Source organism: Channa argus, chromosome 17, assembly GCF_033026475.1.
Source record: "Channa argus isolate prfri chromosome 17, Channa argus male v1.0, whole genome shotgun sequence".
NCBI lineage: Eukaryota > Metazoa > Chordata > Actinopteri > Anabantiformes > Channidae > Channa > Channa argus.
The window spans coordinates 9,294,683-9,315,940 of record NC_090213.1 but is presented as its reverse complement, the minus strand read 5'-3'; the positions used below and the strand labels follow the sequence as shown (position 1 = coordinate 9,315,940).

At 39.7% G+C, this 21,258-nt stretch overlaps 2 protein-coding genes across 2 annotated transcripts; one reads left to right on the top strand and one right to left on the bottom strand.

Annotated features, from left to right (window-relative positions):
• Nucleotides 1–72: 72 nt before the first annotated feature.
• snx3 (sorting nexin 3) lies at nucleotides 73–12,064 on the top strand. The gene is made up of 4 exons (XM_067481390.1): nucleotides 73–274; nucleotides 7,727–7,822; nucleotides 8,172–8,296; nucleotides 11,273–12,064. The coding sequence occupies exons 1-4, from the start codon at nucleotides 113–115 to the stop codon at nucleotides 11,376–11,378; spliced, it is 489 nt and encodes a 162-aa protein (XP_067337491.1). The 5' UTR covers nucleotides 73–112; the 3' UTR covers nucleotides 11,379–12,064.
• nr2e1 (nuclear receptor subfamily 2, group E, member 1) lies at nucleotides 12,064–19,817 on the bottom strand. The gene is made up of 9 exons (XM_067481389.1): nucleotides 19,209–19,817; nucleotides 16,763–16,908; nucleotides 16,000–16,087; nucleotides 15,435–15,670; nucleotides 14,830–14,976; nucleotides 14,577–14,673; nucleotides 14,298–14,447; nucleotides 14,044–14,149; nucleotides 12,064–13,800 (listed from the first exon to the last, which is right to left on the bottom strand). Exons 1-9 carry the CDS (start codon nucleotides 19,264–19,266, stop codon nucleotides 13,638–13,640), a joined length of 1,191 nt encoding a protein of 396 aa, XP_067337490.1. The 5' UTR covers nucleotides 19,267–19,817; the 3' UTR covers nucleotides 12,064–13,637.
• Between the last annotated feature and the right edge of the window lie 1,441 nt (nucleotides 19,818–21,258).

The window sequence follows — 21,258 nt, the reverse complement described above, 5'->3', positions numbered from 1 at the left end:
ATAGAACACAATATTAGTCAAATATTTAGTTTTGAAGGTGACCAAGGGAATGTACTTGTTTTTATTTAGGCTAACTTAACACTATCTCTAGCTGCTAGAAGGACGGGGAGAAATGGCTGATACCATAGCTGACACAAGAAGGCTTTTCAGTAAGCCCCAGAACTTAAATGACGCTTATGGACCCCCAAGTAATTTTCTCGAGATTGATGTAAGCAACCCCGAGACTGTCGGGGTTGGCAGGGGCAGATATACCACGTATGAAGTGAGACTGAAGGTGAGTCTGCACTAACAAGGGCTAATGACGTTAACGTTAGCTTTTAAAGCTAATTACATAGCTGATCCTTTTCCCCGTAATTGACATGGAAGTTGGTACGTTAGAAAACGCGTATATTAACTCAGGGTAGACATTTTACTTGTGTGGATAATTATCTAATAATAGCGAGACGTTTACATGGGCAGCGACTTAGCAAAAGATCTATAGGCTAGTAGCATTAGTTAGTAGCGTACTAGCTAGCTAGCAGTTGTTGGCTATATAACATTAAATCAGTTAGCTAAAGTCTTAATGCTAACGTTATTTTCTGAGTCAAACGTTATTTGTCAAATTGTAGGTAAAAAAAAATCATGTAGAGGTTTTGATAACAATGATAACGAGTACAATGATCATGCTACAGCGGCAACAGTGTTGCTACCACTTTGCTAGTTAATGGGTTTGTTTACATTAGCTGCGAGTTTTGTTTTTTCAGTGTTTTGACAGTGCAGCTGCTTTAATAATTAACAAAACGGGAATATTTGCAAATAAGTTATACAATGTCTTCTGTAAGATGACAGGATGATCATGTAACCCCACCAAAAAGTTAAAGACTTTCACTCCAGCCACACCCCATTTTCTGACTGGAGAGAACAGATAACAGTATTTGCCACACTTTATGGAACATAATGGTAGGCCAACTCTCTCTTTTATACTGACCTCATATACTGGTCATACTAAAGTTACTTCAGTGGGGGATGTTGGATTAAGAATCTTTCAGTTTGCATATTTCCAAACTTGAATGATCATTCAACTGAAGCTACAAAATTAGTATATTGCATTCCAGTACAGGGCTAAAGAGAAGCTAATATGAATAAGTCAGCTTCTCTGGAACGGTAGACCAGAGATATGCTCCCTGATCTCCGGTGTCCCCCACTCCCGCCCCACCGATTTCCTTCCTCCTACTTGACTAGAGAACTGGTATAAGAAAACAAAATGATTTCTTCTCAGAGAAGTTCATGTCATCTGTTAATAAAGTTGTTGGTTGTTTGGCCAAATGCTTTTCAAATTGTCATCTAGATGTTTCTGAAACATGACGTTAAGATATGGGCTTATATTGTTCAGAAATGTGGCATTATTGAGCAATCAGTGCAGAAAGTAACAGTTGACCACTTTTAGGTATTGCAAAATACAAGTATTGTGTCATGTCTCTTTTTCTCCTCCACACTAAGCTAAATAATCATAGTGAATTTTAATGAATTTACATATTGCATACTAAACATACTAAAAGTTTTGATCACTTTACTACCTATGCTTTCAGCCATTATTACACGGTCTTCATCAGCAGATGGAATTTGCCCATGTTGGCATGATTTGTTCTTTCCTGTTAAGCTTGTAACTGTAAAGCCAGAATAAAAACATAAGTTTGAACACTTATTGTTCAATGATACCTCCGTAAACTTCATGTTGGCCAAGGATTGCTGTGTGTAAAGCTCCACAGCAATCCTTTTTGATAACTTCATTTTAATAGTTTTTGTTTCTATTTCAATAATCATTTGCCTGTTGTCATAAGTCTTTAATTAATATGGTGACACAAGAACAGTACATATTATTCTATTTTACTTAGCTGCACCAGTTAGCTGACACAAATATGAGATACAGTTTGTATTAGTCCTTTTAAAAAAGCGCTATAGTCAGAATATCAGAAGTACAGACATCATACGGTTTTGCACAAATTGAATTATTCCAGGATTTGATAGTTTGTTTTTAATGTGCAGGATGTAGTGTGAGCTTGAGATTGTCAGGTAGTCACTGGGCTCATGTGATTGCCTCATCTCTTGTCTCATCTCTTTTAATTTTGCTGACTGACACCCCTGTAGTTAGTGGCCGGCAGCATTTAGATTGGTTAGCAGCTCTCAAGTATTTATAGATTTCCTTTACCTTAAAGAAATGGGTTGAGGGGAGAGAAGCCGTCTCCAGCCATTAGCATTAAATATAAGGCTACTGTACTTGATTAGCGTGTAATAATTAACATATGCGTGTAATCAGCATTATTGTGTACCTCATAGCCTTGTGTGACCCTGCTTTGCATAAGACCACAGAAGAAGCTGCACATCCCTCACTTCTCAACACACATGGTGTCAACATTGCTTTCTTCTGTCCTTCTCCTTTCTCCAGCTTTCTTTGGAACCATTTTACTCCATCTCTTGTATGTTAAGAGCATTAGCTACAATGCCCAAGCCTGGAATGCATAACCCTTGCTTTATTTTTTTTTTTACTTTTTTTCCCTCCTTGCTTATGATTTTTAGAGCTATTATAATTTTTATTATCTAATTATGCTTTACAGTTTTTCTTATACCTCATTCCCTTATCTCCTGTTCTCACTGCTGTCCCGTTATCCACCCAAAATCAGAAGAGCCCTTGTGGCTGCACTCAGAGAATATACCTAATCCCCTCATTGAGAAAGAAGAAGAATAAAACAGGCCGGGGTGTGGGGGAGCTGGAGCATTTACCCCCCCATCCTCACCCCCACCCCTGTGAGGGCAGAAAGCTACCCCCTCACCAGCCTTCAACCCATTGCCCACTTATCCTATTTCAATCCCAGCTTTGTGCAGTCAGTTGTCTGGTTCATAGTGTGGTTACTGAAGACTCTGATGACTATATGTGTTTTACTGCGTAATATTAACACAAATGCCACATGTATAACTTGGTGTTAATGTTAATCAAGCTTGCGGTAATCCATCTAAAGAGAGAAGTGTTTGAGAAGCCAACAGGTTACACAGTCACTTGTTGATAGCCAGGCATGTATATTGTGTTTAAATGAATGGGATCATTATTCATCATTACTAATTTTTCCAAGAGATGGAAGCTAATTTCCAGCTGAAAAGGGGTCATTTTGCCTGAGCAGACTTATAGTTTTAAAGGTCATGTTAAAACTGTGGATTTTTTAGGTGTAGTTTCTGAAACAGAACAGGAAGTTGGAAAATTTTGTGTGTGGTCTTTTTTTTTTTTGGTTTCCTTGCTCTGGACATATTTTTTCTAGGTTCCTAATGGACAGTTATTCAACAGAGTCCTATCATATCACCTTAATGGGTTTTTGTTGTTGCTGGTTTGAGAGGATGCCCTGAAGCAGTATAGTGTGTTTGTTTAGACCCTCAGCAAACAGGGGGCTGAAGTGATGTCTTGGGTGTGTGTGTGTGTGTGTGTGTGTGTGTGTGTGTGTGTGTGTGTGTGTGTGTGTGTGTGTGTGTGTGTGTGTGTGTGTGTGTGTGTGTGTGTGTGTGTGTGTGTGTGTGTGTGTGTGTGTGAGGAAGAGGTGGGTGTTGGGTATTATCAAAATTTCTTGTCTGTAGCTCGTTCCCATCTCATCCAGAAAGCACATTCAAGGGAGCGAACTTTGGGATCTCACTTTGTTTATGGATAGGAGTACATAAAAGGCCTCTTATAGCTCTGTCTCTCACTTTCACCCAGTCTTCTACCCCTCCTCTTCTCTTCTCCCTCTCTCTTTCTTTCTCTTTTCCATTTGGGCATTGGGGCGGGGGCATTTGGTCATTAATAAAATGGGGAGAGATGGTGTGTGCGTGTGTGTGTGTGTGTCTGTTTGTGTGTGTGCTTGTCAGGCACAGTCAAGTGTAATCCAAAGTCTACAGCATCCTCTTCGACAACTATTTTAATGGAAATAGGGAACATATTGTATCAAGGCTACCATATCCTACTTGAAATGACAGTATCAAAAGTGGGAGTTGATACTATGGCAACAAAGCAGCTTTTTGCCAGCTAGGCGAGTCTGAGAGAGGGTAGGCTGTCAGGCCGCAGGGGCCGGCAAGCAAGGGAACGAGTGAGAGAGTACATGGAGAGGGGAGAGCAAAAGACCTGTAGCCCTAACGCTTTTGTTCCCTGTCCTTTTTTGTTCCCCATTTTGGAATATGATGCAATGAGATGGTATTATGTTGCCATTTTTAATGCTATTATTCTCAAAAGGGAGTATATGGGAGGGGTAAGAAGGGGGCATGGGGGAGGTTTAGGATGCACACTTTCAAACTTGACTTAATCCATCCTGCTAAAAGCTAATGCATGGTGGCCTTGAACTATTCTCTCAGGAGATGAGTGATCTTTGTCCCCTCTCTCCCTCTGTCTCACTGTTTTTAAGGGTTCTGCCTCTTTTCAACCCATTTTCAATGAGCCTAAAGTATTGTGTCCCACACATTATGAATCACATGCTCTTCCTATGGAGCGTAGATTGCACCTTGTGTGCTCATAATGGAAACTGAAGCTAGGACATTTACTTTGAAAGAGGTACATCTAGATTTGTGCTCCTTTTTTTTTTTTAAATACAGCATTTTCTCTTTTATACATGCCTTTAATGTAACCATTTGTTCCTCATTTTTGTTTATTTGGCTTTTGCTAAATTTGGAGATTTCACATTTGTCCTTCCTGCTAACTTAACTTTTTAAATCTTCCCCTTAGTTTTATATTCTGGCCCTTTAAAAGAGGCTAAGTGTGCCTTTTTACGCAATTTGTGAAAAGCTAAGACCTAAGTGGGTGTGGGCTGGTCCTATGTCCCAATCACTGCAGGGGCCAGTAAGTTGAGACACACGGGACCTAACCTCTAACCAGCCGTGAAGAGAACAGAGGCCAGGGAAACCTGATCTTTGACTCTTAGAGCTCTCACGCACGCCTCTTTCTGTGTGTGTATGTGAGAGAGACCTCTCATTTTTCAGTTGTGTCATTTTCGTTCCTCCCCTTGTCCTGCAAGGCCAATCTCTTAATCATAGGTTTTGAGAGAACGAGGGGATTGAAAGGACAGGTGACTTTCTTTCCTTTCACTCTCACTGCTAACTTCATTGTCTAGAGGTGAGTTGTCTCGGGTCAACTGTCTGTGTACAAACAAGCTTGAATGCTTTGGGCTATTATATTTACATTGTTAACTGTGTGACTGGTCAAGTCTTTATACTTAACACCTGTGAATGCCTACTTCATGTACGTCCGTGTGTGTGCCCGTGCATGGTTAAGTGTTTTCTGTGTGCACATGATGAGATTAGAGTCAGGGCGATGGCAGATTACCTGTAAGGGTGATCTGTTGTGGTGGGGATTAACTTTGTGGTGTTCCATGCTGTGAGGTAACATGACGCAGCAGAGACGGACCACGGTGAGAGGAAAGTGGAGTTAATGCTAGAGCACTGGTGCGATAAAGCTAAGATAATCCACTTCTTCTGTGACCTGAGAAAGAGGAGGGGTGAGGGGCTCATTGATAACTTCACCTGGAGAGAACTTGAAATAAGTGGGAAGCTTTAAGGGTTGGTGAGTCACAAAAACTCGCTGACAAAGAGGGAGTGGCAGTGAACTTATAGGCACCCATTTGATTCAAAGTAAAATAAGGAAGCACTCCTACAGCCTAAGTACAGCCTTTTTCACATGCATGTTGATTTTAACAACGGGTAATGCAAAAAACAGTTGTAGTGTTTGTATTACTTCTTTTTGTTTTTAAATCTATATAGAGAGAGAGTTTTATATTCCTTGGTTTAATTCCATCCAGGCACTGGACAGATTACAAAAGGAACTGAATACAAAATGCTTTGCTTTAAAAACAAGAAGCTAGTTTAAACAAGTTTAAATCTGGCGCCACCATGCACAATGAGAAATTGTTTACCTAGAACTCTATACTCCTGATTAGAAAAGCGGTAGTGGTCCCTCCACAGGCTCGAGTGGAAACTTTGTTACAACTTTTACTTCCTCTACATAGTTTGTGTCATCCACTCTGTCACCTGCAAGCTCTCTCCACCTCATCTGTTCTCTATATTTGTAGATATGGTATTTTAAGCAATTTCAGCTACAATCACAGATGCAAACCTCTAAACCTGTGTGCTGTAGAGCTATGAGGATGTCATTTCAGTTGTGCTTGTGACTGTCAATCAAATCTGAATATTATTGTCTATGTAAAAAGCTATACATTTGAGTGTGTCCCATATAAAGACGTCACTGAGTTTACATTAAATATAATTATATACAAATAATTATAATTAATATATAATAATAATATATAATTAATTAATTATATATTATATTAAAAATATGTAAACTCAGTGGCATTTGTTTACAGTAAAACATGCTATCACCATCAATTTTTGTGCTTAGCTTCTTTAGAAAAATACTATCAAAATTTTGCTCTTATCTATAATTTTTAAAAGTAACGAAAGGACAGAACAAAGAGTAAAGGAAACATATGCCCCCATTTTCCCCTTTGAATCAGCCCACCAGGGGAGAAAACCTGACTTATTATCACAGAGCAAGAGAAATGAAGAGGAGAAAGACTACAAGGGAGAGACCATGAGAGTGAAAAGACCACTCCTGCTCTCCTTCCTCCTCAATTAGTCCTGCTCAGCACAGATGAATCTTTCAAGCTCTCCAGTTTTTCTACTCTTCCTTTATGGCCACGTACATGCCCCCCTTCTTTATTTCTTTTTGTTCAGCCATTTACTCAGCCTTCTTGTTAACTCTCCATCTCCTTTACTGCTCACAGTCACAGTCGTCTGCTCATCGATCACTCCGCTACTCTCACTGTATTCATGCTGCACCTACATGCTCAATTGCTTTGCTCTTGAGATTCCCTCTTCCATGAATTCTGACCTTCTGTGAATCAGGCCTGCCAATGAAATGCTCATTCACTCTCTCCTTGTTTGTACATTGTCATGGGATGGCCATGTGCTGTCAGGACTACTGAAGAGCTTTGGCATTGTGCTGTTTGCTTCAATGTTCTCTGTCAAAGTCGAAACATCTCCCCTTTTAATATGAAATTCTCTCTCAAGAGCTTGTCAACAGCAACTTAGAATTATGCACGTCTGTGCACTGGCCTTGGTGAGTGAAACATAAGTGAACTTTTTCTTCTTTTTTTTCTTCCCTGGAGGTCAGCTAAATTTTTGTTCTTCAAAATGTAGTTTTTTCTTTCGTTATTGTTGTTTTTCTCCACCCCTTTTAATAAAGTTAGAATGAATGACAGAAGCAGCACCCAAAACTACATTAAACATACTTTCATTCAACAATTTTATCATTTGAAAACCTTGGTTAAGGTGTGTGTGTGTGTGTGTGTGTGTAAAAAAAAAAATAATAATAAAAAATACACACACAACATTATTGATTCCTTACTAGTTCGCACAAAGATAAAACAGCCTCAATGATTCTTTTATTATTTTAGCCCAGACGAACTGTTTACTTAACGGGCATCTTACTACAGGTTTAAATACTACATCATTTCATTGATGAAGTGGTAATAATAAAACATTGACAAAACCGACAGCTTATTATAGGGATTGTCTGAACATAGGTTTCTATGTCCAACTTTCTGAGGTTTACTTTTGTACTTTACTGTTTTTTTTTGTTTTTTTTTTTATTAGTCTTTGAGGAAAATTCCTTGTTAAATAAGGACCATTCGTGAAGGGGACATCTTTTAACCGTTTACCACCTGTGTGTTTTTCTCCACAGACCAACTTACCTATCTTCAAGCTGAAGGAGTCGAGTGTACGAAGGCGGTATAGTGACTTTGAGTGGCTCCGAGCTGAGCTGGAGAGAGAGAGCAAGGTGAGCCCTTGAGGTGAACTCATCCTAAAGCGTCTGGAGTACTTGACTTATCAAATTGCCAAATGGCACATGTGCAACGTTTTTACACTAGTAAATTGTTAAAAAATCTTTTGAACCTTCACAGTTTAAGGAGGATTTCACCTGTGGTAAATGTCGTGCATTAATTCTGGATTTTTATTTAACTGCTTGGATTTTGGGATATAAAAGAATTAAACCTAATCACAATATACAGGCTCACTGATGGATTGTTTAAGAGGTCTCTTTATTATTAGTAGTAAAACCCACTCAAATAAATAACAGCTGTTTAATTGCTGCTATATGATTTTCTATGGTTGCTCCCCTGTCACAGGTCGTCGTCCCACCTCTCCCAGGAAAAGCTCTTATCCGACAGCTTCCATTTCGAGGGGATGATGGGATATTTGATGACTCTTTCATTGAGGAGCGTAGACAGGGTCTGGAGCAGTTTCTCAACAAGTGAGTCTACATCTTGTATCTTCCTCTGTTCTTCCACTACTTTGTCATGAGGTTAAAATAATTTATTCTTTTCAATTTGTCTCTTTGTAGTTTCAGTCGTTTGCAGCTTCTGCCTTAGCGAGCTATTATTTTAACTCTGAAGAACAATGAAACACTTTGTGCAATAAGTAGATTCAACTTTTTCACTTCTCTTCATATTGTTAACAAACTGAACCCGCAAAGACAGGCAGGTCTTTTTCTCACTATCCTCCTTAATTCTCTTTTATAATTGCCTCACAGAGGACAAGAACAACCAGAGAGGACTCAAGTGCGCACCCCCACAACATAATTTTTCCCACATTTGTTTTATTGTTGATGTGTAATTTATGATAATTGCAGCTCAAATTACAGCGCATGGTTCCATGGGATGGTGTGTGCACCTCTGCTTATTTTTGATCCAGCATGTCCTCATTTTCAGCTGCAGAACAATAAAAGTTACAGTGTGATTGTAATTATTTGCTTTGATTGCAGACTTGGCCATTATCTTTGTTTCATGTGCAAATGCATAAATGTTTCCTGTTGGAATATTAAATGCGCAAAGACAGTTGAGAAAATTAAAATCCATAAATATGTTTTTTAAAGAAGATGAGAATGTGTTAGTAATTAAGATTTTTCCCCCTTTGCTTCCTGTGAATGAAACACTGCTGTTGATCATATCATTGTTCAGACTTAATACTGGCCGATGTGGCTGGCACCATTGTTTAATCTGTAATTGAGAGCATTGTGAAGAGGAAATCTTTTGGAATGGTAAACATGATTGTCGCTCTGAAACAAGTGAGAAGGCGGAGAAAAGATAACCATCAGTTTTTGATTAGTCTAGTCAAACATAGTTCATGCTTCGTTTACAAAAAGAAGGACTTACATCCCCACTTCAAAAAGCAACCAAGGCCTTGAGATTTTAACATGCCTCAGCTGCACCTTGTCCTCAATGTCAACATTTCCAAAACCTATTAAACAAGTTTTGTTGGGGCAAGCTTGATCTTTCCAGAGATTGCCCTCATATTTGACCTGTGAATGCCTCTTGTGGGCAACTTAATTTGTCTGAAATATTTTCCATTAGAGGTTAAGATGCATGCATACATACCATTTCATCATGTTAAGCTGTTCTGAGAATTTACTGTTTAGACAATTCAATGTTATAGGGTCTCAGGTGCACTGGCCCTTTCTCGTTAAACTACCTTGCATCATGTGAAGGTACATTAAGGGAAACCTGATGTCAGAGTGACTTTGTTCAGGGGAAAACTCAGTCTCAGATATACAGTATTTTGTAGATGTAGTAATAAAATACTGTTGTAATGAAGATGGTCTACAGTACTTATTTTACATGCCAAAATATATACGTAAATGATATCAGCATATAATGATAGACACTGGGCAAGATCACATGCCCAGACACCACCTTTACCTTAACCGATGTACTTTTGATAGAATTCCACCAACCTTTTCCCCTCCAAACTCACATTTTCTTCAGTTGTGTTGTGAAAAAGTTGGAAGAGACGTGATTTTACTCATTTACTGGTTATTGGAGCTCTCACAGGCAGCTGTTGTGTGCCTTTTATTCTCTGGGTTGATGGGTCTTTCTCCTCCTTGAGTTTTAATTGGCACTTCTCTCTCTGTATGGAGAGCCAAAATCATTACTATTGCTACTACAAAGTAAAAAGTTGTATGTCAGGTACAATAATTATGTTGCAAAATGGGCTATGTTGAGGCGATGACCATGTCTCCAGTTGTCCCTGATCTGCAAGTCAGTGCATGTGGTCAGAGTTGTAAAATGTATTATCAACATATTGATTACTGATTAACGTGTCATTTTACATCCTGTTTTAGTCTCCCGGGTGCATTGTTGTACCCTAGTGGTTAGGATGAACACAGTATAACTGTAGCCTCTCCTGTGCAGATGAAGATGAAGTCCTTTTTTGCAACCCCCCCTCTCCTTTCTCTCTCTCACACCACATTTCCTCTCTATAATGTTGTCTCAAATCCATCTTATTTCACACAGGTTTTAAATTTGTCATGTCATTATATTGAGGATTTTTTTTTTTATAGTTTGACCCTTTAAATAATTGAATTTTAAATTAGAGAGTAAACTGAAAATGAAAATTAGAAGAGAAGGGGATGGTGAATTCCATGAAACTAATGTACCCAGCTGCCCAAATGGGGGACATTGCAGTTTATGGTCAAGATTTTTTTAACCCCCTAGTGTATGTGGGCATCCCAAACCCTTGATTTTTGGGTGTGGTGTTAATAGACACCTTTTCTTTCCACAGTACTTTGCAATGAAGGTAGTGCATAATATAGATTTTAGGGAACCGACGTCTGAAACATCCATAAAAAGATTCCACTAAATCGCTAAAAAAAACCACCCTAACCCTAAACTTTAGGGGAAACATTAAATGGCTGTGGTATTTATATTTCTAGTTTGACGTACCTACACTGTAAGCTACTGACTAAAGACTGAAACACCCACTAATAAGAGTCTTTAAAAACACTATGGTTTTTTTTTATCATTTTGGGCATTAATACTATGATAGGGTAATAACTTTACCACTCAAGCGAAAATAATTAAAATTATCTGACTGTTAGAAAGATGAGAGCAACAAAATGTCACATTAACAAACGTTTGGAGCATATGCTAAAGCTTTAAATTTAAAACTTACCGTTAAAGGTGTGACCATGAAAGAGTCTTAATCTTGTCATAAATTAAGACTATGCCAAAAAGCAACATCTGCAGACACATTATAAGCAGTGATTAGAAGCGTTGTTTTTATCTGTAATTTTAAAATTAAATAATTACTCACGCTTTCCCTCTTTTGTATGTCAGTGTTTGTGTCAAAACGTGCATTTATATCTGTTTTTATCTCTGTCATCAAGCCTTAACTTTCTTAAGTTGGACAGATGTAAAACCTCCTCTCCCTTTTGCTCTTTTGTGTATTTCAGGGTGGCTGGTCATCCTCTAGCCCAGAACGAACGATGCCTGCACATGTTTCTGCAGGATGAGTCTTTGGATAAAAACTACACCCCATCCAAAATCAGACAAGCCTGAAAAGAAAAGATGACTCTGCTTGACTCAGTTTCACTCTGCCCTGCACAGCCCAGCATGGCCAATCCAAAGCTCTCTTCACTGCTCCAGGTTTCTCTCAGACAATAAACATTTTGAGGACAACTTCTCCTTCTTGTGCCCCTAAAATATTGTCATTCAGTGCTTCTTTTAGGTAAATTAGTGAACTTGATTGATGTTTGTTTTCACCATCTAATTGGAGTCAAGAATGTTCAACACATAACTGTGATTCAAAGTAATTTATAGTATTATCTCAGTATGTCTGTAAATGCCACTAACATGGATTTATGTATTTATCATTTAGCTATGTCTTGAATATATATGTTTATATAGGAAAATGGAATAAGCATTCTGTGTAAGACCCCACAGAGTTTTCCTTCACATATATCCAATACTGGCATGTTGCTCACTGTAACTAGCAACTAAAAACACAGTTGACTTTCAAATATCACTTAGTTGATTCTGTCTTCAAAAGAAAGTGTGTGCGTGTGTGCGTCAGTCGGTCAACCAGCACCTGCCCAGTTATCACAATTTTCTAGCAAGAAAGAAGTAATTTACGCAGGGAGAACTGCAGTATTTCTACTGGCTATATGCATTTTGAGATTTGTATATTGCTGTGCCATTTTTGTTTATTTTGAAGATTTTCCAATAAAAAAGGAGAAATGCCTCCATGCAGGAGTACATTTGTTGATGAGGACTGTCGACCTGTCTGACACTCCACACTGGATAGCCAACGAGATGCTGCAAGGTGCCACATCTGTTACAGCTATCCTAGCTTGTTTATTAATAATTCATAATCTACCAGCAATATTACATAGATGTTTTAGGCCCTAGGCTATTTGGGGACTTCATTAATACTGTCCTGAGTTTTAATTTACAATAGTTGAGTAATTGTAAATGGAAAATTTGAACCACTTAATGAAACAGCTCCAAACATTCTTAAATAATTAATAACTAATCCATTGCATACTTTTATATGGTATTTATATTGAATTATGTGGTTATATAGTATGCTTATCTTCTTAACTTAAAAATCTATATGCAGAGAGCCTGAAATGCCCCCTTTTTGCAACTAGATAATGTGTCATCTAAATGTAAATTAACATTAATGATCTATTAGACAGTAACTGATCAAACTGATCACATTAATAGGGAATTCATTAAGTCATGAGTCATACTAAAACCATTAATTACATTATAAAGCCAGATAATTAAATATTACCAGGAGTGCTTTTGAAACTGATTACATAATTGGATTTAAGAGTACCACAATTGTTTACAATAATGTGAAATACAAACACTATACTTGCAGGCAACTGGTAATTTCTAGATCTAGGTTATATGAAAACAGCTTAATTCAGTGTCATTTATTTTTTTGGTTACAACTCTAAATAGTTATAACTCTCAAGTATTTACAGCAGAATAAAAACATCACAGGCCACAAAAACATTTCCAAGTGCTGAATATAAATTTGATCCAGTGTTAGTGTCTAACTTCACAAAGTCGACCTAAACATTTTTTTTTTTGCCGCGCCTCAAACAGGACACACCGACACAAACAGGACACCACTTAAATACAAATACCGTCTTAAGATGAATGTTGTGTTACGGTCAGGAGGCAATGCGAGCACATATTTTAGGAGAGTATTTTCAACTCCTAATACTTCTCAGAGTTGGCACCTCCTCACTGATGCCCCGTGCGTTTGGTTTCAGCACCGGATCGAGGGACAGCGACTCACGCCCGCATTACGCATGCGTCACCTTTTTGGTTTCCTCCGTTGGGACTGAACACAGCATTAAAAGATTGAATTGGTTGTCAAGCTCATTGGTCTCAGAGACACTCGAATAATTGTTCAATATACAACATTTCTTTGTCAGACAAACTTGACAGGTGCCCTCCAGAGTCTTTAGGTAATGTTTAATCACTGTAGGCCGCATGTGCCAACACCAGAGATTGCAGGTTTCTATATCGTAGAGGCAGTGCTATATTGAAAATTACATGCTAATCCTTAACTAGGGCAACTGGCAACAGGCTAGTTCGCGAATCCAGGCTTGGTTGGAGTCTTTCAGTGGAGCCTAGGCCTAATTTGGCTACTTTAAGATAGCCAAGCCGATTTTGTACTCTGCAAAAATTCACCCCATGGTTACACCTGCTATGATTTGACATTCTGCCGACTGCCCAGTGGGTCTCTGGGCCTTCAGCTCAAGTCTATTCCTTGCACCTGGACAGACGACGAGAAAGAAGTCATATATCGCTGGACTTGTACATGTCGGACAGTAGCCTGGTGATGGGCACGTTTCCGATGGTCTTCTTGAAGAACACCTCCTCTATGGTGGACGGGCCGACGGAGCGAAGCGCCGGCAGGAGTAGGAGCAGCTTCCCGAAGCGACATGGCTGAGTCGGGTATCTGAAACACATCACGATGGGTCAGAAACAGCCTTTCTCTCCGGTGCCGCTAAAGCAGCCTTTTCAATTAACACACACCTGTGACTAATAGCTGCTAATTAAACGTGTGCTTCATCTGTGACACCTGTGAAAAAAATCCCAGTGGCTTCTTGTCTCATTAACCTTCCAATCAACTTGGCTGCTAACAGTTTGTCGCAGTGCGTGTGTAAGGCGTCATTAGTTTAGGATTTCTGTCTAATCTCACCTGGTGTGTATGTAACTGTTGAGAGTGAGCTGGGCCTCATCTTGCAGAGCAGCGATGGCGCTGGCGTTGCGGAAGCTCCTCAGCTCAGTGTTGCCGTGCGTAGGAACTGTGAGGATGAGGCAGGGTTTAAAAAGGTGACAAAATAACCCATGCTTTGATTCCCTCCTATAAAAGGCATTTGATGTGGAGCTTTTGGATCTCTGTACTTTTCAACGAGAATACAGTAATTTACCCAGAACAATACCGGGACTCACCAGCTTTGAATGTCACGATACATTTCAAACAGGCGAACTCTGTCGCATCAAGACGCATCTGCCTGAATCGAGTGACCACTTCTTGAAGTGCTTGAATCTCAGACATGATCTTATTCATCCGCGGAGACTCCGTGTTTTCAGTGTTCATTCCTGTCAATACAGGACATGGACGCATGGACAAATTGTTACTATACGCGATTACAGCAAATCGCTGCAGTGTAAATGCTTCTGCTGACAAATGTCGGTATTCACATGAGCACTTCAGTGTCTTGCTCGTACCAGAAACGGCGAGGAGTGTAGTCGAGTCCACAGGAATGGCCCACTGCGCGATGCCCAGAACAAACAACTCCCTCCAAGCGTCCTCCAGCAGAATCAGCTGAAAGGGGGATTTTATTTTTTCAATAATCAGTTATGGACCATATTCCAAACAGTTTATCTTGAGTGCTGTTAACTTTAAAAGCGCCCTCGAGAGTGTAATTTAGACTTCCTGCTTGAACACCCCCCCCTTCGGCCCCATCAGACTAAATTGTACCTGGTCAGATAATGGCAGTGTGGAGAACGCGGGGACACTTTTTGCCCACTTGATGCTCATGAACAGGAGGCGCGCCGCCGACTCGCACACCGACTCCGTTGCCACCTCGTAGAGATACATGGGAGTGCCGCTGACTTCATGGGGATACTACAGAAAAGTGCAACAGATTCACGTGTATCAGTTGATGTTATATAGTGAAACTCCATTTGGAAAATAATACACAACGGTGGTCACATTCCAAGCCGCTTGCAAAATTATTAGTGTTGTTTGTGGTGGATTTACAGTGAGAAATCTAATTTGCGGATTTGTGGCTCTTACAGGCTGCTAAATCGGGACAAGAATTTCAACTTCTAACCCTTGTGAAAAAACTGTAATCCTATAATAACAAGACTGTAACACAAAAACTCAATGGAATATCATACATTATTAAGCAATTGTATGTTTCCACAATTGTAGACTTTAAAAAATATCAAAAATGCTCATTAAATTATCTAATGAGCGTTACAAATCAATATTTTTAAAAAATACGTCAATCAAAACTTAAAGTGTTTTTTTAAATCCTGGGAGATAAAACACATTTGGTTAAAAAAAATGCCAAAATATACCTTCGGGGTGGGCTGTGCCAGACCCACGATGGCCTGTCTCTCTGGTGTGGTGGCCACAGTGCTCATTTCCAGGTTGTGAGGCTCCAATTGCGTGACCGTGGTGAAGAAGGCAGGGCCGGGCAGAGAGGATACCGGGAAGTGGGTCGATGATCCGTTCACCTCTTTGTGACCCCGGAAATATAGGGCAACTTGTTTGCGGATGGTAGACGTCCGGGGCCCCCTCTCGTGCTGAACAGCTGTGAAACGGAGTAGAATTAAGGTATATTCTCTGAGGAGTGAATGGCATTTTGTTTAAATTGTTTATTGTATTGTTCCAAAGTGTAATAACTTAATTACTTTTCCGAGTGCAAACATTGTTGGTTTAAAGAAGAAAGAATATGCTGTAATGAGCTGTAATTTATCCGTGCTCCCACAGAGTATAAGTGAATTTAATCCAAAGAGTAGGTAATTAGAAACGTGATTTAAACCTTAATAGCCTTATTGCACGTGTCCATCCGAGTTGCCCACCTCAAATACTGCATGGTGGGTCTCGAGCCAAAGTGATAATTCAGTTAAGCCCATTTACCGTCTTTATTCATGTTCACTTCCAGACACTTTTTCAAACGACACGCTCGGCACTGGTTTCTGTGAGTTTTGTCAACGGGACAACCACCCTGTACAGAGAGAGAGAGAGGGGTGGGGGTGGAGAAAAAAAGGTTATAGCTTCCAGCTGAATTTCTCCCAGACTTCACGACAATAGTGCTATTATCTTCCTGGGAGGCCAATCTCCAGGTGAAAGATCGTGCTATTATCGTGTAGTTATCGACCTGATCCCCCGCGGCTCGGTGCGGCCTCATCCCGCAGGATAAGTACTCTATCCCGCCCTCTGCTGCCTAAATCCTCGCCTTTGAGTCATCACATTAGATTGGATTACACCTGATATATTACAGCAGCATGGTGTTTAGCCTGAAACTCAAGGTATGACACAATTACGGTCATTAGAGGAGGCTTAACACAGCGCCAGAAGGGTAAAACAAACAGAAATCTGTGCGTAAAATGCGCATTTCGTGAATAAACTCTAAAAACTAGTTTGGTGTTGAAACCAGAGCATACATCTCCTGGCACAAATACAGCGCTGGTAGCTTGGGTAGAATTTGGTGACTGTGGATTGGGCACTAAATGCTGGCTTGGTTTTATTCTGTAATGCGGTTTTCATTACGCGTATCCTGCTTGTGCTCCATTCTCCACAAAACGAAAGGGACACATAGATGGGCCTACAGCCAACACCACATGAAAGGGACGATAAAATAAGCCTACAGTGTTAGAACAAACTGCAACTGAAGCCTCACCTGAGAGCCAGATTTACAGACGTAGGTCCTGTTTCTTCGGATGCTTCTCTTGAAGAATCCCGAGCAGCCGTCACAGGCGTAAACACCGTAGTGCTTCCCTGAGCTGCGGTCACCGCATACTTTGCACGGGATGTCCAATATCCGACCTGTGAAAGGCCCAGATGGCAGTTAGAAACCACATTCACAGATAATAATTACTTAATTTGATTACAAGCGAATAAAATAACATGGGGAAAATAATAATATTGCTCCACAATGAACATTGAACATATGGATCATTTTTAAGAAACATTTTAAAAGTTGGCACAAAACGTTAAAAAGAAATCATGCTCATGCATAGTTTTGCACTTTAATTTAGTTTAATTATTTTACCCAGTCACTTCGACTATGATTAACTGTTTGAATTGACACCGTGGATGTACAGTAAATCCAAAAATGAACCTGTTTGGACCGACTGTTACTTGTCATTGTCGGACAGCCAGCACACACACAACACACACACATACACACACATTGGACAGCGCCACTCGTCCAACCATGGGAATTCACTGCGCACATTTCAAGAATAAAGTCCGGTGGGAAGCGTCATATCTGAGCTCTCTAAGACAATGGCCCGAGGGCGCACAATGAAGACATTAGGGGAAAGTGTTAACTTAATGATTTTCCCCCATTGAACCTCGTCTGACTGCCTGGATCTCGACAAGCTGCCAACTCCCCTTCATAATGGGACTCGACAGCTGCTTTATCCCGCAGGTCTATAGGCCCCAGGATTAGGGAGTGACACTGCACCATGAGAATAATGCGCACCAACTCGTTTCACCAACTCAAATGAAGTGTATGTAAATCGACCCCGGTATAGATGAAAAAATTTGATTTTCTTTTTTTTTTTTTACTGGCGAAGATTTTGTATTCAAATCTATTAAAAAGGAGTATATTTGTATGTATATGAGGGAGGCTTTTTATTGTGGAGGGAAAAGCCGTCTATGTAATTACACTGACGTTTTGCCACCTGCTCATTGATTCACCAGTGACCCGTCAAAAAGGGTAGCATGGGAATAACTACTCAGCAGAAAAACAATGACCTCAGGAGACAGTTAGAGGACTTCGGTGGTCAGATTATTAGGAATCAAAAGGGCACGTAGGCTACTTATCTGTAGGCCATAGCAACTGTAAAACGGAGAGGAAAAACTTTTTATGGAACATGAATGTCTGATTAAAGTGTTTGGCCTGTTGGAAGTCATCTTCTTAAAAAAAAAAAAAGTTTTGTATAATGACTGACATCCTCTTGCATGGTTTTCGATGGGGCAGGAAAATACCGTGTAGTTTTTTCACCTATAATACAAATCGTAATTGGAGTAAATTATTGCATTAATAAAGTGGAGCTACACGTCAAGTTCAGTTTTGCTGTTAAGCCCACCCCCCAATCTAAACATTAAGCTTACTGAAATCAGGGACGAACGAAGGTTCGAAAAGGTTCATCTAGAAAAGCTCAAACAAATATTATTCAGTGTTTTCTGAGAGTCAATTAAATAAAATGACGCACAATTTTTGTTTTGAAGAGGGGAAATGTATTTAACTTCACCCTTCTTTAGATGTGGTTGAAAAAAAGACACACATAGAAATATAAACACAAAATAGGATTTGAAAGAAAATAACCTACTTTAGGCCCATTTTATAACGAGTGTAATTTAATTTGAATTCAACATGCGGCCTAGAGGATAAATGCGTTCAAGAAAAAAACCCTAGCTCTAGCTGAATGTTTCCACAAACCATAACCAAATATAAAACACCACTAGAAAAAAAGACCGTAAATATTTTATTTAAAATCCGTGAACGCATTTGAGGATAATTTAATAAAAGAGTTTTACAGTTGTCCAGAAACGCGCGCATACAGATACAATCAGATAAGCGTTGTTTTTCAGAATTTGTCTGGAAAAAAGAGGAGAATTGTGGGTTTGGACATTAAAATCATATTATCAGCGATTAAATATCCTTCAATTTATAGTGTTATTACTTTTGGCCTGAAAATTAAAATTAGAGGCAACAAGTGTCATCAACTGGGGCGCAGATGGAGCCCTGGAGAAAACTATTCGGGCCACAGATATAGCTTAGTATTTGTTTGAAAAGGAAAAGCATCTTTTCTTAAGAGCAGATTATTTTTGGAAATGTCTTTAATCAATCGTTTAGTCAATCGTGGAGAAATACTCGGGAAAAGAAACGGATATATTTCACTTTATGAGAAGTGAAGTGGCTTTTTACAGTCGCCCTACATGTTGGCATGAGGAAAATCAAATTCTGTTACTGACCGCGTAGTCATTGTATAACAACGTTATGTTACTTAGATTTTTTTTTAAAGTTCAAAACCGTTGAGAGGCCTATTATAGATGACCAATGCCAGCATTTTGTTATGATCTGAAGCGTCAGGAACGAGGAAAGCAACACTTACTTGATTTGACATTAAGAATATCCAAACAGCCACTTGTTGAGCCGGCGGGTTTGCTCATTGTGGACACTCGGCTTTATATTGTAAAGTTCAGAATGTAAAATGTGTTCTTCCTCTTCTTTTTCTTGCTGACAAAGGCGAAAAACCTGAGAAACCGCAGCACTTTACTTGGATTCTTGACCAGCAGCGATGAGATCGGCGAGTCCCGAGCTTCCCAACTTGATAGATCAGGTTTCCGATCGTCGACCACAAAATTAAGACGCTCAGTGGATCATTGTATCAGTCAGTCTTAGCCTCCTACATACAGGGTCTGCTACAAGAACCAGACTGGAGACCCGGGACAGCGACTGGTTAACGGCGACAGTAGCCCTCCAGCGCTGGGCGCAACAGCCGGTGCATAAAGTTTTCTCAGAGAAACGCCGCCTGAAGCGCATCCAACGGTGCCAAACCGGTGAAGGAATTGAAAAATCGATTTTCGGATACTCTGACAGGTGAAAGCTTGTTAAAACCAGGACACGATCTGACTTTCTGTTGCGAGTTCCCCAAATAAGCCTTGGTAATATTTATGAGAAGTGTCAGGGGGAGGCTGGAGGGTGGAGATCTCCACTTCCTTCATCCACTTGGCTTTCTACTCTAAACTCCAGCGTCACTGGTGCGCGTGTGTGTGCGAGTGCGTGTGTGTGAGGCTGATCGTGTGAATGTGTGTGCAAAGGATGTGAGGGGCTTTGCTGTATGAATCTACATGCGCGGCAAACAAAAGCACGTGTTACGCGCATATTTTGTGCAACACTTTCATTTGCTATAGCTCTAATTTATTTCTTCATCTTACCATAACCACTTAATCTGAGTTTTTTTTTAAACAGTACATGTTTAAAATAAAAAGTGCAGCCAAATCTTTCCATAAAGTGCACAGTGAAAGAAATAGGCAACATTTAAGAGGCGTGCAAAAAACTTGCTGTCATAATCATTGTAAACAATAACAGGAATGCTGAGGTATGTTAGTTCACTGGGCGTAGGAGGGGGAGAAGGGAGGGGGTCACTGATGTAGACAGATGAGGTAGAAGCGTGGATTTTTAAAAATAACTATTAATGAGTTGGACGTTCATTAAGTTGATTAATATCAAAGAATGCAAAGAGATGATTGGATACAAATATCGAGCCTAATAATAATTTTTATTAAAGCCTTAAAAGTAGTTTTTAATAGTTAAATCCGTTTGACCTGAACGGTATTTTTCAACCTTAGGACGAGATGTTGTCTTATTTAGCAGGATCCGTTATAACGAATTTGCGGTCGATTGATTAACGAGGCTGATCAAAAGTTGGAGCTTGTTGAAAGCATCCTGCACTGAGAGGTACAAGCTGTGAACTTTTCTTTTCACTAATAACTCATCTTACTCAATTTATCTGTGCACACAACTGCATTAAATAAACACACAGTAGATTAGTTTAGGGGAAAACACATACTGCCTTTCATAACAACAGTAATAATCCTATACTTAACTCTTATAGCATATTATTTTGTTTAATGTACAGCACAGGTCCATGCGTAATTCACATCTGCAACCCACAAATAATGTCTAATAACTAATAACTTAAAATGTTTACAACTGGTCATTAATAAGTAATAATAATAATAATAACAGTATGAAACGTATGGCTTCTTGTAAAAACAAATGGCAAACTGACAAACGGGATTTTAGTGTTTTTGGACACAGGGGTCTGGCTGCAGGGCCCGTGCACTGACACACTGACCTTGACAGCTTGCTGTGCTTTCGCCGGGTAACTCCAGAAATCCATATTCTGTTTTTAATTGTGTTCATTCCCACGGTACACTGGAGGCCATATGGACGCACAAAGTGTCGATTTAAGCGGACAGGGCCGAGGCGGAGAGGCGTAGTTAATTGCAATTAGCCATTGTTGTGTCTTTCAACCTGCCCTTTAGCTGAACAGCTACGGCTGGAGACTAACAAGCCTGAGGAGAAATCACTATAATATTCCTTTGATTTTCCTGCAGAGACCCACAGAAAGCCTTTGGTCCTCAATAGAAGGTTTA